General features: G+C 39.5%; 1 protein-coding gene across 1 annotated transcript in view; it reads right to left on the reverse strand.

Annotated features, from left to right (window-relative positions):
• LRP2 (low density lipoprotein receptor-related protein 2) overlaps nucleotides 1-17,054 on the reverse strand; it is a 167,335-nt gene that overhangs the window by 129,972 nt on the left and 20,309 nt on the right. Inside the window, 7 exon segments of the mRNA XM_008592305.1 lie at nucleotides 779-948; nucleotides 2,786-2,914; nucleotides 8,233-8,349; nucleotides 9,665-9,817; nucleotides 11,120-11,236; nucleotides 12,411-12,524; nucleotides 12,857-12,967. Coding sequence (XP_008590527.1) covers nucleotides 779-948; nucleotides 2,786-2,914; nucleotides 8,233-8,349; nucleotides 9,665-9,817; nucleotides 11,120-11,236; nucleotides 12,411-12,524; nucleotides 12,857-12,967 — 911 coding nt within the window.

Here is a 17,054-nt window from a genome sequence, read left to right on the forward strand (position 1 = left end):
CATTCTTAGTAGTTATCAAAAATTTAATTAAAAAGTAGACTTTTTTGGTGGAAGAGGTGGTGATGGTTTGTTTTGATTTTCAGCTTTCGTCAGATTAGAATTAGTAATCCAGACTCTCAATTTTTAGAAATTTTATATTATCATTTAAATAAATTGGAATTTTATTAATGGCACAAGAAAATGTAAAAGGAAGAAATAAATAAATTCTATAACTCTTTAGAAGTCTCTAAAATTTACGTTTAAAAATTCTCCATTGCAGTACTCAAACTTGAAATAAATCCATCATACTTTCCAAATAAGACAGTGTAACAAAATTTTGGCCATTAAATAAAATACTGCCAATATTTGTGACCCAATCCTTAATTACTGTTCCATTTAGAAGATGCAGGTAAAAATCTGATTTTTATCATCCTGGAAAGCAGAGTACTTTTTACATTTTACATGATCAAGTTTCAAAAATTACTACCAAATATCTATCCAGTTTTGAAAGAATGTCTACTATTTCTTTTAATTAGGCTTTTGGACTCCATTTCGAATAAAATTAAAATTAAAAGTTGCTCAAGTCTAATCCATATAATAGACTGCTTTGTTTAATAGGTCACATGTAATAGTATAGCATGGAAAAGGTGCTGATTAACATAAAATATCTCAAGGGCCTTTTTTGTTAGAAAACAAAGAAACTTTCCCTCTCTACTCCCCCAAAAATGAAAAGCTATCAACACTTCATGCTTGGAGTGCTATTCAGTTCCCAAGCTACACTCCTGAAATTTCTATTTACCTTATCTTGCAAGACGTCTGTCCAAAAGACCCTGTGCAGGTGATAGTGAAAATCCACACCCACTGCCACTCTGCGATTCTGAGATTCTACAAGCAGCTGGAAGCTCCTTCCGTGAATATCACCAATTAGTAAATCCCGACCATTGGAGAAGATGATGGAGGCTTCGCCAGCTGAATGTGAAGAGGGAAGGCTTTACCACTCCTTCAGGTGAGCAGGGACAGTAACTTAAAACTGATAAGTTTTTTGCTTTTTTAAATGCTTCCTTCTATGTTATCTTATTTTATTTTAACATAAACCTGAGGCAGACAGGTAGCTATCATTCTGCCCACTTTACAGATGGGCAAATTGAGACACAAAGATGATTAATGAAATGCCCCAAATCACAGTAAGTTAGGAAGTGTCTGGTAAAATTCAAGTGTCCTAACTGCTAGTCCAATGCACTCTCAATGACACTGAAGAGAATACATCAGGTATTTTCAAGAATCTTTGATGATATGGGCACCTTACCTCCATGTGCAACTTTAGATTGTGTTAAACACAGAACACATTTTGAAGACTACCAGGAAATCATTCTGTGAGAAACATGGCAAAGGTGATTCCAAATCGGCTGTCTATATACTCACAAGTATGTAAAATGACATGTGAATAAGATTATTCATTGCAGTCTTATTTGCAATAGCAAAAGAAATGATATAAAAGTCCATGAATAGGAGACTAGTTAAATAAATTATGTATATCCAAAAAATGAAATATTATACCATTATAAAGAAAGAATTGAGGAAGAGTTTTATGTGCCAATATAGAAAGCTCTTGAAAATATAAGTGACATTAGCAAGATAGGAAATTGTGTGTACAGTTTATACTACCATATATGTAAAAATAAGGTTAAATATCTATATTTGCACATTCTTATTTATGCATTTAAAAACCTCTAGAATTGAAATTAAAAAACAGCAATTAGCCATGGGAGAGAGAAAGTGGAAACCTGGCAGAGGGGGACAGGGATGGAGGGACACTTTATATTATTTATCTTCTTATAACTTAAGATTTTTGAACATTTGAATACATTACCTATTTAAAAATAAATAAATTGAATTGTACCTAAAAGTTAGTGCACAATCAGTTATTTCAATGCAAAAAACAAGAAAATTGGCCATTCATCAATCATGTGAGCAGTTAAGTTTCAGAAGGCGCCAAAGGCAATTCAAAATCAAGTGCCAGGGGCCAGCCTGGTGGCACACTCGGTAGACTGCAGCGCTTGGGAGCGTGGCGGCGCTCCCGCCGAGGGTTCGGATCCCATATAGAGACCGGTCTGCTCACTGGTTGAGCGTGGTGCGGGCACGACACCGAGGGTTGCGATCCCGTTACCGGTCACGAAAAAAGACAAAAAAAAGTGCAAAATAACAATTGGAAAAAAAGGAGTCAAAATTGAGGTTTTCTTACCCAGAAATCCACAGTGACAAAATGCTTTGAAGGACTCATCATTTTTTAGCAGATTTTTCCCAGGACTTTTCCTACTACAGTACTCTTAGATTAATTCCAGAATAAGATCATTCACACAAACTTTAATCTAAATTTAACAAGTCTGATTTGAAACACCCTTAAATTTTGTATGAACAATGCCAAAATTATCTCTATAGATAGTTGTCACCTACATTTGTAGTAGGTAAGTTAAGTAAAATTTAAATGTCCAATTCAATCAAATGTAGGCATAAAATTTATTGGACAATTAAATGTGGTGGGTGACATAATAATCTAGGCCAAAGTGAACAAGCAACCAATAAAAAAAAATATTAATAATAGTCACCATTAATCCACAAATTGGTCCTTAATAATCAAGTATGAAATTAATGTTGACCCATCTTCCTGGCAGAGGAGCCACCCCTGATTTGTGATGGTGAAACCCTGCCACCAGCATAAACACTGATATTTCTTTTGTCATCAGCTATAAAAGAAAGATATTAAAAGTTTGCTGTTCAAAGATACAAGTGTCCATCATTTACTCACAGGAATTATTAGCTTTGCAATGCCGCTCATGCTCCAAGATATACCCTTCTTCACAATGGCACTGGTGCTGGCCAGATTCATTTTCACACCTCTGGTCACAAATTCCCCATACCTGGCAATCATCAAATTCTGCCACAAGGGAAATACACATTTGTAATCATATTTACCAGCATTTTTTGAGTACTCTCTGAAAAAATCATGGACAAGATTGTCCGAGAATATGGCGTTGCCCATGTCTAAATAACCACCCCTTGGAGGTAAACACAGATTCTAGGCATACAGGAAAAAACAGAAATTCACAACAAGTGTCATTCAAGGGAAAACCCCAAGAGTATTTAAATAGATTTTTAAATCTACATGAAGGATACCTTTAGAGAAGATGCACAAAACTGCTTGGATTCACAGCCCTCTGGTATTGCATTTCATTTATTAATGTTGGTTTACAAAATACATGAATTTTGTTGTAAGTGCTCCCTTTTAAAACTGTGCTTTCCATTATGGTAGCCACTAGCCCCCTGTGGTTATCTAAATTTATTTTTAGATTAATTAAAAGAACTGGCCAGTTAGCTCAATTGGTTAGAGCTCAGCCTTTTAACACCAAGGTCACGGGTTCAGGTCCCCATACCAGCCAGATGCCAAAACAAACAAATTAAATAAATAAAATTAATAATTCAGTTTCCCAGTCACACTTGCCACATTTCAAGTGATAATTGCCACATATGATTATGGATTACCATACTGGAGAGCAAAGATATAGAATATTTACATCATTCCAGAAAGTTCTATTGGACAGCACTATTTCAGAATAGAGTGAGCCCAGCATTAAACCCAGCCCCTCAAGAAGATACAAATCTGTGATGCAATAGTGTTTGGAAAGGTTTAATTTACCCAGCTGTTTTTTTCTCTGATGTCAGAAAATCATAACAATAATTAAATTAAAATTATTTTCAAGACTTGAAAAAATATTTTCTATTTATTCATTAACTTATTATTCATCCATTTAATAAGTGTTTATCGAAAGTCTCTTTTATGATAGAGCTCTATTCATTGTCAAAGAATTCCCAGTTTTATGTAAAAAAGAGTTTCAATCTAATTGACATAAATAATATAATATGGGGAGAAGAGAAAACAACATACGAAAAGGGTCTTTCTTGAGTACTGTAAGTCATGAGGGGTGTAAAATTTGTACTATCCTTGGTAGACTGGTGCCACATATCTTTCATTTGACCCTCCACTTCCACTCTCCATCATCCCTCACCCTGCTTTCTTCCCTAGGAGGATGACCTCAACAGCCTAACCAACAACCAGGTTCCATTGCCCTCTGGCTTCAGGAAACTCTTGAGTAGATTAAAATTTCTGAAACCACTGCACCCTCAGGTCTAGAATTCTCCAGATTTCTAGGATCTGACTACGTTTGCAGCAATGTCAGAGTTGTGAATTGGGTTCTCTCACACCTGTTGGGTAGCCCACCATTTCATGACTCCTGGTCTAGAAAAACTCAAGATGGTCCTGGGATCAAGCTCATGGTTCCAGTTTTCCCTCCAGACCAAACCTAACAACATGGGCCAGCATATCTTTATTTCCAAGGACTGTGAACTAACCAAAGAAAAACATCAATTCAATCTGGATGTGACAAGGCAAAAGGCCCTCACTGATGAATCTCTTCTGTGTCCTCACTTCAGCCCTGAGAAAGCTCCACCTGAGGCTTCATGTCAGTAGGAATGAAAGTACAGAACATTGTCCCTAAACCCCCCCAAATGTCGTGACCTCATTTTGAATGCAAGACCCATGAGGCCTTGTCTAAGGACCTGGAATCAGCCTGGGAGCAGTTCACATGTCAAAAGAAGGAAACCAAAGGTGGAGCCATAACTAGGAATTCTTGGACACAAATGCCCATCCTATCACCTATGCTACAAATGAATGCATATAATCACTGTCAGTTTAAATGACTGAATAAGATTGTATCCTTTAGATCACTATGGAGAAAAATAAAGGCTAATTAATACTCATCATCAGCCAAAGCGAAGACAAGAAAAATGAAAGCAGAATTCAGGATTTTCATGAGTAAGAAAGATGGTGGAAAGTACATAAAACACTGAAACACTAGTTTACAATCTCCCCCCTCCCTGTTACCTTTATCTATTTTCCATTCTATTCTTTGTCCCCTCCTACCAACAAATACTGCTTTGAAAATAATTCAAAAATGCCTTTTTAGCTTAAGCCACATTGGACACCTGGCCCATCTGGCTGTGTGAAACCCCACCACACTGAGCGACCTCCCTGCCCTAACTCTGCACCACGATGTCATTCTGTCAACAAACAGCATGTCCTGTCAATCAGAAACAATAAGCCTGGTAAACTGCTTCAGCATGCCGCAGAGGATCCATTGCCAGGTCAAGACTACCAGGGGCAGATGAATGGGAGAAAGACACAAGATTTCGTGTCGGGATTATTCAACTATTCCTAATCACCACCAAGGCATTCACTGCAGAGTCATGACTAAGATGAGAAATGTTGCAGAGGTTCCAACACCTGAGGGCTCTGTAATGAACTGAATGTGTTCTATAAATCCTGAAATGATAGTGTGCACAGCGTAATGTTGCAATTTTCTGTGATTCATTCATTACTAGGTTAAATGTAAAATGTTATAACACAAGAAACTTGTTATGACAGCTTCTCATTTCTAAAGGGCTACAAAAAATTGAAGTGGTGATTCTACTCCTCACAATTCACAAAAAAAGGTGGCAAAGAGGGAGGGCTAGGAGACAGAAAAAGGAGTGGAACTGGTGAGCTCAGTGAATAAAGAAGGTGATGAAGGGGAGAGGAGAAATGGGGGAGGGTAATGAGGGAGAAGAGTGGGGTGTGGGAGAGGGTGATGGCTGCAGGAGGAGGCAGAGTAGAGGGGGAGGGATGGGGTGTTGGGGCTGAAGGAGGCGGCAGAGGGCATGGGGGATGGGAGAAAAGGGGAAAGATAGGGCAAAGGAAAAGGGATAGGGTGAAGGGGAGAGAAAAGAAAAAAAGAAAAAAATTGAAGTGGCCTAAACCTATGACATTCAAGAAACGCTGGACATTTGGAAATATAACCCAAGGCTCATCACAGACAGACTTACATACTGGAAAAGATGGCAAGTGTGCTACTGGGCTCTAGGGTAGTAAAAAGACTGAGAGCAGGTTGTGGGGCATCACAGGACTGAACTAGGGACTCTGAAAAGACTTCATGGCCTATCAAGTTTCAACTACAAGGCAACTCAGCCCCAACTCCTCTTTGGGGGTTGAGAAAGAAAAAAGAGAGAAAAGCTGATATAATGCTGAGAATGTGGCTTCTGGTATTTCTATGGGAATTCCTTTCTACTAAGAGAAAAGAGAAATGCCTAGAGAACTAAAAGGCTGGAAATCGGATTGGCAGCTGGGTGGCAGTAAGCGGGGGTAGAGAAGCCTGACATTTGCGTTAAGACAAAGAAGCAGCCTCACACCCACAGAGGAGCACCACTCCTAAAAAAAAAGGGATGCTGTCCTTGCAGGGATGCCAGGAAACACAGGCAGGGGTTCCAAAGTCAGAGAGCCACCTCACAAATGAGGATGTTCAAGTGAAAATATTACCCCCCCAAGTAAGGATAATGATAACAATAATAACAAAACACAAAGTGTCCTGCAATCTCATTCAAGGCCACTTGCAGATCATAACATTTTATTTACAAAATGTTTTGAAAAGATTAGAAATACAAGGGCTTTCTTAAATAATTCAGACCTTTCTTGGGGTCTGGGACATGGTCCTAATATTAAAAATCTAAAATTACCTACTTTGAACACCACAAGGACAACCTCAATTGAATTGCTTTAGTGGATATAAAAAATAAAAAATAAAAATCAGCTTAGGGCTGGCCAGTTAACTCAGTTGGTTAGTACATGGTGATATAACACCAAGGTCAAGGGTTCAGACCCCTGTACCAGCCAGCAGCCAAAAAAAAAAAAATCAGCTTTTCTTGGCATATAACAAGTAAGTGAGCCTCACTATTAAAGTGCTCAATAACACCAAGGAACAGACTTTCTCAAGAATTCCAATTTTAATTTACTAATGAGAGTCTATTTCCGGTATCAAAAGGTTTTTCTGTCTCAATCATATTCAATAAAATATAATTATGTTGGAAACCATGAGCTAAGACTAAAGACTGAATAACTTCCTTAGGTTTATCCAAATTCGATAATTTTATTAATATATTAATAATTATATTAATATTTTAGAAACTGTTTCAGAAGAAATACTTTTCTCTAAGTACTTCTTGTGCATGCCATGTTTGTTCTTATACAGACACAAAAAAGAATCTCTGATTTCTAAGGAATATCAAAAGAATACAAATATCCTGGGAAAATTCTGAATCATCTGTCTTTTGGAGATCCATAGATGACTACCAAACTTAATTTTAACCAATAGTTCCAATTGTCTTCCAGAGGCCTTTTCCCAACACCAGTAAAAACAATGTTTTTTTTTTAACCCTCTGTGATCACTTCCTGCTAAAATGTTTGTTGCTCATGCATCAAAAATCAGAAAGAAAGAAAAAGAAATCAGAGCATTAAAAACTCGTTCAAATCCTAAGAAAACTGTTCAAATCCTAACTGAGATCTGATGATACTTGGCCCCATCCTAATCACAGTGGCATCAGAACTGAAAATCTCTCAGTGGGAGAAATCGTTTTTATAATTCAGATAGAGGACACATCTAGTTCAATGCCAGTTGCAGCTGGAAGCATCATGATAAAGAATCTGAATGTTAGTTCCAAGCAGAGGTGCAAGTTAGTGGAATACACAACCAGCACAGAAAGGTGAGCAGTGCAGTCACCAGAGCAGGGACCTAGCAATCCTCTCCTATGTCAGGTGACAACTCTTTAGTTGCTGGGTCCTGGGGATGTTTGCGCATCCTGGAGAGGAGGCCAGGAGAGCAGGGTAGGGGTATGTGATAGGCTCAGAGCTGTGGCTATCTGCCAACTACATGGAAGTATTTCAGTGTTTAATAGCCAGTGGGGGGGCTGGCCACTTAGTTTGGTTGGCTAGAGCATGCTGTCATAACATCAAGGTGAAGGGTTCAGATTCCCATACTGGCCAGCTGCAAAAATAATAACAACAATAATAATAATAACCAGTATGGTTGTACCAACCCTGCTTATAAATACTTAAAACAAGAACACTTCCATCATCAGGTAGTGGACAGGTTCCATGGAGCTAGTCAACTTGCTCATGGCAGAACCATTATTCAGCCTCCACATGAAAACTTCTCAGAGTTAAAACCTCAGTTTGCGATGCACTCTATAGGTTTTCTGTGAGGACTGTGCTGCTCTTTGTTATGACAGATCATCACTCCTACCCACAAGCACAAACTCCTTGATAGCAGAGACCATGGAACTCATCAGTGCACTGTGATAGAAGACCAGGAGCTCCCACTTGTCACTTACCAACACAAGTGCGGTTGTCACTGTTGATGATATAACCTGGGGGACAAAAACATGCCCCTCCATATGGCGTCTCATGGCATCGGTGCTCACAGTTCAAGATAGAACACATAGTCAGACCTAAACAGAGAAAAAAACTTGGTTAAATGAATGGTGACATCGGGACAAGACTGATTATCTAATAGCTTCTTTTATTACAAGTAAAATCTAAGCAAGCATGTGGCTAAGGTAGAGAAAAGTCTGTCACCATTCAAACCTTTCTGCAATATTGTGCAATAAAAGCTCAAACCCTATTTTAAAAAGTAGTTTTAACTATGTACAAGTATCTCATTATCAGTGCTGTTTATGGAAAAATCAGGTCATAAGTCTATCTTTGTGTCTATGCAGTAGAAAGGGCTAAGAACTCCCAAGTGACTGTACTGAGACTATACCCTACAAATGTTACCTATGGCTAGCTTCAAGAGGTGCGATTTGAAGTGATTTATATTTTTCTGTTAATTTTTATTTTCTAACTTTTGTACTATAACTAAAAATCTCTAGTTAATTTTTTAAGCTTTTTTGAAAGGCCTCACAGATGAAATGAGGAAAAAATGCCATAGAACTCTCTGCATGTTTAAATATTACAAGTTTTTCCAGGAAAAAACATAAATAATGTCCTTGGGGTTACGGTTACACAGGCACTTCTAGGCAACCACTAATTTAGTTAGAGTATACTATTGATAAAAGTTAAAATCATCAGTTGCCCATAGAGTTGATGGGGGGAATATTCTACAGCCATAGAAAAAGAAAAAAGTAAAAAAAACTAAATCCAATCACAAATGAGTGAGGTCACACAAAACATCATCTAACAACACTATGCCCAACCAACTCAACTTTACCATTGGAAAGTAACTCAAAGTACATAACCCAAGAACGAGAAGCGTTTTCATTTTGGTTTTTTTTTTTTTTTTTTTTTTTTTTTAGTGTAGCCAAGACCTTTTACTACAAGTATAAATCAGGAAATTCTCGATGGGGGAGAGAGACAGAATTTTGTTAAGTTCCTCCAATCAAGACGATGGAGTCTATTTCTTCAGTCTATTCTGGGCCTGACAAAGTGACGTGGGCTTGGCCAATAAGACAAACAAGATATAGGCAGAGGTTTAAAAGTGCTTGAGCACTGGAGTTTGCCCTTTTCACCACCGTGTTAACAAGCCTGGGCTAGCCCAAGCTTTTACTGCAACATCCTGACATGTGAGTGGGCTGGTCAAGGCCAGAAGAACTACCTAGCCATCCGAAAGAACTGTGAGAAATAATAAATGTTTGCAGTTTAAGCCACTAAATCTTGGGGTAGTTTGTTACTCAAACATCAGCTGATATGTCCTGTATTTAAGAATCCGTTCTAGAAAAACTTAAACATGTTTGTCTGAAAGTTACCCAGTTCAATTTCTGCACTCACCACAGTATTTTCCAATAGTTGTATTGCTTTCATCTTCTCTTCCTGGACAATCTGGAACCCCATCACAAACTTTAAAAATTGAGATACAATGTCCAGACCCTGGGCAAGCCCATTCTCTTGGATTACATTCATAATGGTGACGGGGATTGCTTTCTGTGGGGAGAGGAAAAACAGAGAGGGAGTTAGAGGTCACCTGGGAGGTGGAACCTGCTCTCTTTTAATACATGGTTAAGAAAAGATATGGACCAGGTAGACAACAGAAATCTACAAATGGCCTATATTTCTTAATAAACTAGTAGCTTCTAACTCTGCCTCTTTTATTGAGATTCTCAGGAGTAGCAACATGGCAATTACTCAAGTTCCACTCTTTCTGGAGGAGGCATCCCCAGCCAGGTTATAAGAGAAGCAGAAATGGACCTGGGCCTGAATTATCAACAAACTAGATATATAACCGCCTAAGAAAAGATTCCATTATTTAAATCATGAATTATAGAACTACGGCCATTGGGGTAACTCCAGGATTCCTGAGTTTTGGTTTTGGCTGTTTGATTTGTTTTATTTATTTAGTGAAATGTCAACAGTATAAAGAAAAACCCTAAACCAATGTAGGAAGATCACTTCCTAGAATACCGAAACAAAACCAATGGATGTTCCCAGACCAGGCATCACCCTTGTTACACGTATGACTGGAACAGCACAAGCAACTTGCTTTATGATGTGGTTATTAGTAACTTCTGTAACTGTTGAAGGTACTGCTGATGATATCAGCAGCATGAAGGGGTGAATATCACTGGCAGCTTCCTTCCCACAGAATCCTTAAACACATCCCTGGATAGTAGCCTCTCCTGCACCTACCAATCCCTAGCTCCATCCCATATGTTCCCAGTGTAGCCTCTCTTTCACTACTGGATGTCAGTGACTAATTTGGAAATCAGAATTTGCAAAAAAACAAAACAAAACTGAACTGTTACCAAGGTTCGAAGTCATTTTTAAAGGTTGTAGGTCTAAGACTAATCACGTTTCCCCCTATTTTCACTTCCTCTCCAGCCTACTACTTTTATATAGGCAAATCCAGTTAAAATAGGAGTCTCAAAGGGAAAAGATCAGAGTGGGATATAGAAGAGAGAGAGAGACGGTACTACCTTTTGCCTTAAGAATAGGAAGGATGGGATTATAATTTATGCTTATAATTTATTATAATTTATGGATTATAATTTATGATTATAACTGGAGTTCTGAGTCTTTTTTAGGAAAGCAGTAGAGTCACCTCTTTCTTCACCATCCATTAAGTCCCTAAACAATTCCTTGAACCCCAGCAAATCCTGAGGCTTGCTTATCACACAGGAAATTTCCAATAAGGAAAGGAGGAAAAACAGGTTGTAGCCAGACAAGACCTTTTACTACAGGTATAAACTTTAAGAAAATGCTTTAAATGGGAATCTCTTCCCTCCTTACCACATCCATCTTCATCTGCACTATCTTTACAGTCGTCGTCTCCATCACAAACCCAATTTTGATGAATGCACTGGCCACTGGGGCAAGTGAATTGGTCACCTCTGCAGGTCTGATAGCCTGAAAGAAAGGAAAAGCTGCACTCCAAAGACACAAGTCACTCGGAAACAATCAGAGTGCTCATCTCACTGCCTCAATTGAGCTCCAAGAAACTGAAATTTCTGTATCTGTCTACTCCCTTAAGTACATTGACAAAAATGAAAAAAAGAAGGAAAAGAAGTAGAAAGAAGAGGAGAAGAAGGAGGAGAAGATAACAGCAGCTTTGAGCCCAGGAAATGAACTCTGTTGCTCAAGGTTAAAAACAAGGTGGTAAGTAACAGGTTGACACAGGACAGAGAATGCAGACTGATGAAGATGCTAGAGACCTGCCAGCGTGCACCATTCTCTCACTTTACCATTAACCCTGTAATTGCTTACCAAAGGATTCTGTGTCATCCATTCCATGATGTCACATTCTTTTTAATACAGTCACTGAAATAATCTGAGGTTCCAGAAAGGAAATCAGGCATGGCTCATAGAAAATCAGGGTGATGTTTAAAATACTTAACCTCGTAAGGCATGGATACCAATCAGTCAAAACAGGGGTAGAGAAAAATTATACATTCTAATAAATATGTGACCCTAAAAAGAAGCCAACTTATTGGAATCAGTAAAACTTTCTCACAGTCTCCTAAGCATACACATTCCAAAAAACTGAGTCCAGTAAGAGAGGTAGTTTGCTCTGCAGGCCACAGCATAGAAATAAAAGTAGGGTCAGAGTGAAGAAACAGAGGCAATGAAAGCCACTTATTCCACACTGGAACTTTTCTGACCCTCCATCCTTTGTGTGGTAAGAATTTCAAAGGAAAGAATAGAGTTAGAACCATTGCTATTAGGGAACTTTCTTTCCTTTTCAAGCTCTTCCCTCACTCTACTGTCAAGATTATCAGACCTACTCCTGAGGTCTGGGTGACATGAGTGTCCAGCGATACAGCATACCCTGTACCCTTGTAGCCTAAGGAAAGAAGAATGCAAACTGTCCACCAGCAACCCTTCAACTCTAGACATATCCCTGGAAGATAAAGGAGCCCGCTAAGTAAGGTTCAGGCCATGGCCCCTGAAATGATCTTCTGGCCCCATCTGCCATCAAACATAGTGACTTTTTTCTTTGAAAAAAGTGGTACATTGATGAGAACAAACAGACAAACAAAAAACATTCCTAATAACATGATCCGGTATAAGGAAATCACCGTACTGCAAGAAAGCTCATCGCTGCTGTCTACACAATCATTGTCATGGTCGCAGACAAAGTCGTGAGGGACGCACTCTCCACTGCCACACTGAAACTCGTTGTGCTCACACCTCTCAGCTGGAACACAAGGTTAAGAGGGAAAGAAAAGAGAATTTCAACTCCGCTATAGCCATTTAATCCACAGGAAGATTCTGTTTAAAAAGGGATTCTTATTAGGCAATGGTGTGCTGGTAAATGTTTAACAACCAGTTCTCTGGAACAAAAAGGCCCTGGTTTATAGTGTTTCCCAATTTCCATAGTTTGAATACTCCCACCAATGACTGCCTTTAAACTACCAACATGAATTCACTGAACACAGACTTGGGAAGATGTGCACATAACTGGCTTTCTCAAGCCAGTGTAAACTAGCTTCAGTACACCACTGCACATCGCAAGAGTACAATACTTACTGCAGTTGATTTCATCAGAGAAGTCCCTGCAATCAACATTCCAATCACACTTCTGACTAGTGTTATAGCAGGCTCCATTGGCACAGGTAAGCTGCTCACATGTTGGGTAGTCTATAAAAAAATAATAGAAACAGCAAACAAAAATTAAGACATTCTTTCAGCAAACATTTCTTGAGTGACTACTATATGTTAGGCACTAGATGCTGAGCATACATTAGTACACATGGTCCCTGACCTCATGTAGATTACAGCTGGACAGAGAAAAGAGACATTAATCAAATAATGACACAAATGGCAAATTACAAACTGGGTTACGTGCTCATGGGGAAAGTACAGAGGACTGTAAGCCTGTACAGTAGGGGGATTTGGAGCACAGAGAAGCTTCCCCTATAGAAGTGATGTAAGAGCTGAGAGCTGAAGAATGAGAAAGAATTTAACCTAATTCAAAAGGGAACCTTCCCGTTATAACACCAAGGTCAAGGGTTCAAATCCCCATACCAACCAGCTGCCAGAAGGAAAAAAACAGAACCTTGTTTTTCATAATACAAATAACATCCCAGGAAACTAATCACCACACATGCTTTGGGAAATGAAGGGCCATTTCTTTTGCTAGAGGGTGGGAGAAAGAAAACAGGCCTAGAGATCAGGAGACCTGGGGCCTGACACCAGGGGTACCCCTCAGTAGCTATTTGCTCCAACTCGAGCTACTTATCCTCTGTCACCACTTCCTCATCTACATATTTGCATAATCTACTGCACAGGGTAGAGGGACCAAAAGACAATGTCAACTAAAGCACTTTGAAAAGCATAATGTGCTCTACAATCACAAATTATTGTTGTCACCTTATGTACATATGGTCACCTCACTGCCAATAACCACATGCTTACCCCTGGTTTTCTAGGTCACAACAGAAAATCAGAATGACCCTTGTAGGAATAACATGTGGTCTGTCCCTCCTCTGTCTTCCTCAGACTCAGAACCCGTCTCTCAACCGTAGGCTTTGTTCCATTGGTTGTTAATCTGTTTCCCTCATGACATAATGAAACCCCCTGAGATCACTGGGACGTTACTCACTGTGCTTGAGAAATGCTCGATATCGCTACTGCATTATTTATCACAGGTGAACATTTTCGTTAAATAGCTTTTAAAAATATTTTGAACTTCTGCCTTTTATGGTCTTTGAATACCCTTCTTCTCACAAGTGTAATATCTTCCTTGGTCTATATCTTTCTCATTAAAGATTGTTTTCATGTCTTCAGATTTCTTTTTAACCAAGGAATAGGTATGTGTTCGTTAAGATTTCAAAGATCAGACAGCACAGTCCTACGCTGAGGCTCAATTTTGCATTTAAGAGCCCAATTTGAGATATATAAATCTACTTCAGATAATTTTTGAAAAGTCTCTAAGTCTTTTCAAGCAGAAGCAGTGCATAAAATTCTGTGCTGATACTGTATTAAGCCTGTCCCATGTAAACAGCTTGCATAAAAAGATGGACTCTCAAATGATCTTTCTCCATTTTTTGTATAGTGAAGGAATAAGCCTAAATCTTCTCATCTCCAGAAGTTCAAAACTAATCTAAGTGTCTTTAAATATCTAAATCCCTAAAGTTACATATAGTTAATCACATATTAAAATTGAAGGCATTTTTAAATAGCTGATTAAAACTTTAAATTTTCTCTGAATTTTAGTTTATTTTTTAGTAGTCCAAAAATGAGCTACTGCTTAGGGTGACTGCTGTCTTATTGAGACAGAATGCATTTGCAAATGTGCCTTCGAATAGGTCACACAACTGTTTAATTAATTTTCCCTTCAAGAGACGCAAAGGCCCAAGCGAGGGCAGCAAGCAGTCCTGTCCCGCTGGGTGCCGATCGTTGCTAGAGTCAGTGCTATCTAGCCTCTCAAGAGCAGCAGTGAGCAGCAGAACACAACTTAGAAAACCCAGCTCTTCGCAGTAGATAAGCTACCTGTCAAGAGGAGAATTTATTTGGGCTTGGACTGTGGCTACCTCATTTAGGATGATGACTATAAGTATGGGGGATCTGGGATAAATGCATTGGGCGGGTCTCGTTTTCCACGTCCTGCTCTTTGAGAGCCAGTGCCATAAAACTGAAAGGGGAAGAACTAAGACGGTATCCGCTGACATGACTAAACATTTACTGACATGGCTTATGTCCCCCAACTAACAACAAGGTCAGCTTGATGTCATCAGGGAGGGTACTGTGGTGGCCAAAGGTCAACAGTTTGACACTCAGAAGGAGCAACAGCTTTCTTGTCTCCATCCACACTGACAGTGACTCTCTCCCGATCAGCAGGACACCCCCCCCAACCCCTGCCCACCTTCTAGTCTCTTCTGTGCATAGTTAACCTGAGAGGTACGCCCATAGGAAAGATTGTACAGAGCTCCCTGACTCCACTAAACACTGAAAACATTTGGAAGTTTGTTTCCAAATGGTTTCCCCCCTTTGGAAACCCACACAGAAAGAACAGATACAAATTGCTAGACAATCGGCAAATAAAGAAATAACAAATTCTACTTCCCTTGCTAAAGATGTTAATCAATGAGTTTTTCTTTTTTTTTTTTTTTTTTTTGTCTTTTTTTCCGTGTCCGGCAACGGATCACAACCCTCAGTGTTGCCCCCGTACCGGACCGGGGACCAGCAACGGGATTGCAACCCTAGGTGTTGCTCCTGCACCTCGCTCAGCCAGTGAGCGGGAACCGGTCTGTATGTGGGATCCGAACCCTCGGGCGGGAGCGCCGCCGCGCTTCCCAAGCGGCGCACTATCCAGTGCGCCACCGGGCCGGCCCTGAATGAGTTTTAATCTACCGCACGAAGCACAAAGTCACCATCCTCTGAGCTTCCCACTGGGAGATATCTAAAATCTTACCTTTTGGTTTATTTGCTTGGCAAGCCTGAGTCTAACCTTATAAACTTTTCCCCATGGAGAAAATCCATCATGTGGCTGAAATGTCCTGCAAGATGTTAAGTATAAGGAAAGTGCTATATGTAAGGAGAAAATATACAAGAACACCAAGAAAACTTTCCTCTGAGTTTGACAAGTTTGACAAGTACCTTTTTTTTTTTTTTTTTAAAGATGATCAGTAAGGGGATCTTAACCCTTGGCTTGGTGTTGTCAGCACCATGCTCTCCCAAGTGAGCCATGCGCTGGCCCCAACAAGTATCTATTAACTAAGCCCCATAAGTCTAAAGTTTATCTGACACAAAAATGTAAAAACACCCTTCCTCACACTACGCTTCAACCTTCTTACTCTCTCCCTGTTCCAAATGATACATGTTCAGGTTTGTTCCCCCCAAATTGGGAGCTGCCCCCAAAATATGCATACAAAATCGGTGCTTGAAGATTTTTAAAAAATTTTCTCTGCTAATAATTTGGTTTGAAGTAAGAAAGATCATGCTATAGTCCTGTTTACATAATCAGGGAGGAAGACGTAGAAATGTGGTTTGAAGACTTTGTAGAGCTCCCAGAATGGAAATCATTTACAGCAGAGTAAGATACAAATATAAGGCACTGTTCTTTATTATCTTGATAGGAAGACTGTAAATACATTCTAGTCTCGCAGTTTGACAAAATGGACAAGAAGGACATATAAAAGAAGACAAAGATTATAAAGAAAGAGAAGGAATGTTAAAGGTAGATCAAGAAACCTAAGCCGAGATTGAAAAGAAAACAAGAAGTTGCTGATACAAGTCTAGCCCAGGCATCTGGGACTTTTCAAGGTCCAAGAGTCATCCTTTAGAAGTTACTCTACATTACTTACTCTCACTCCAAGACAGGCTAATCCAATCAAAGTAATGAATTGCCAGAAAAAGTGTACTAGTTTGGCCACCAACACTTACTTGTGAGTACTACCCCAAAAGTTAAATAAGCAATCACCATCACCATCAATAACATATATTGAAAACCATGTGCCAGAAATATGTCTTAGTACTTAGTATGTATGAACTCATTTCATCCTCATAACACCCCATGAGGTAGATACTATGATTGCTCCCATTTTAGAGATGAGAAGCCTGAGGCACAGAGAGGTTAAAAAATTTGGAAAAGGTTGGGCCGGCCCGGTGGCGCACTGGATAGTCCGCCGCTTGGGAAGCGCGGCGGCGCTCCCGTCCGAGGGTTCGGATCCCACATACAGACCGGCTCCCGCTCACTGGCTGAGCGAGGCGCGGGAGCAACGCC

Source organism: Galeopterus variegatus, unplaced genomic scaffold (genome assembly GCF_000696425.1).
Source record: "Galeopterus variegatus unplaced genomic scaffold, G_variegatus-3.0.2 Scaffold12, whole genome shotgun sequence".
In the NCBI taxonomy this organism is placed as follows: Eukaryota; Metazoa; Chordata; class Mammalia; order Dermoptera; family Cynocephalidae; genus Galeopterus; species Galeopterus variegatus.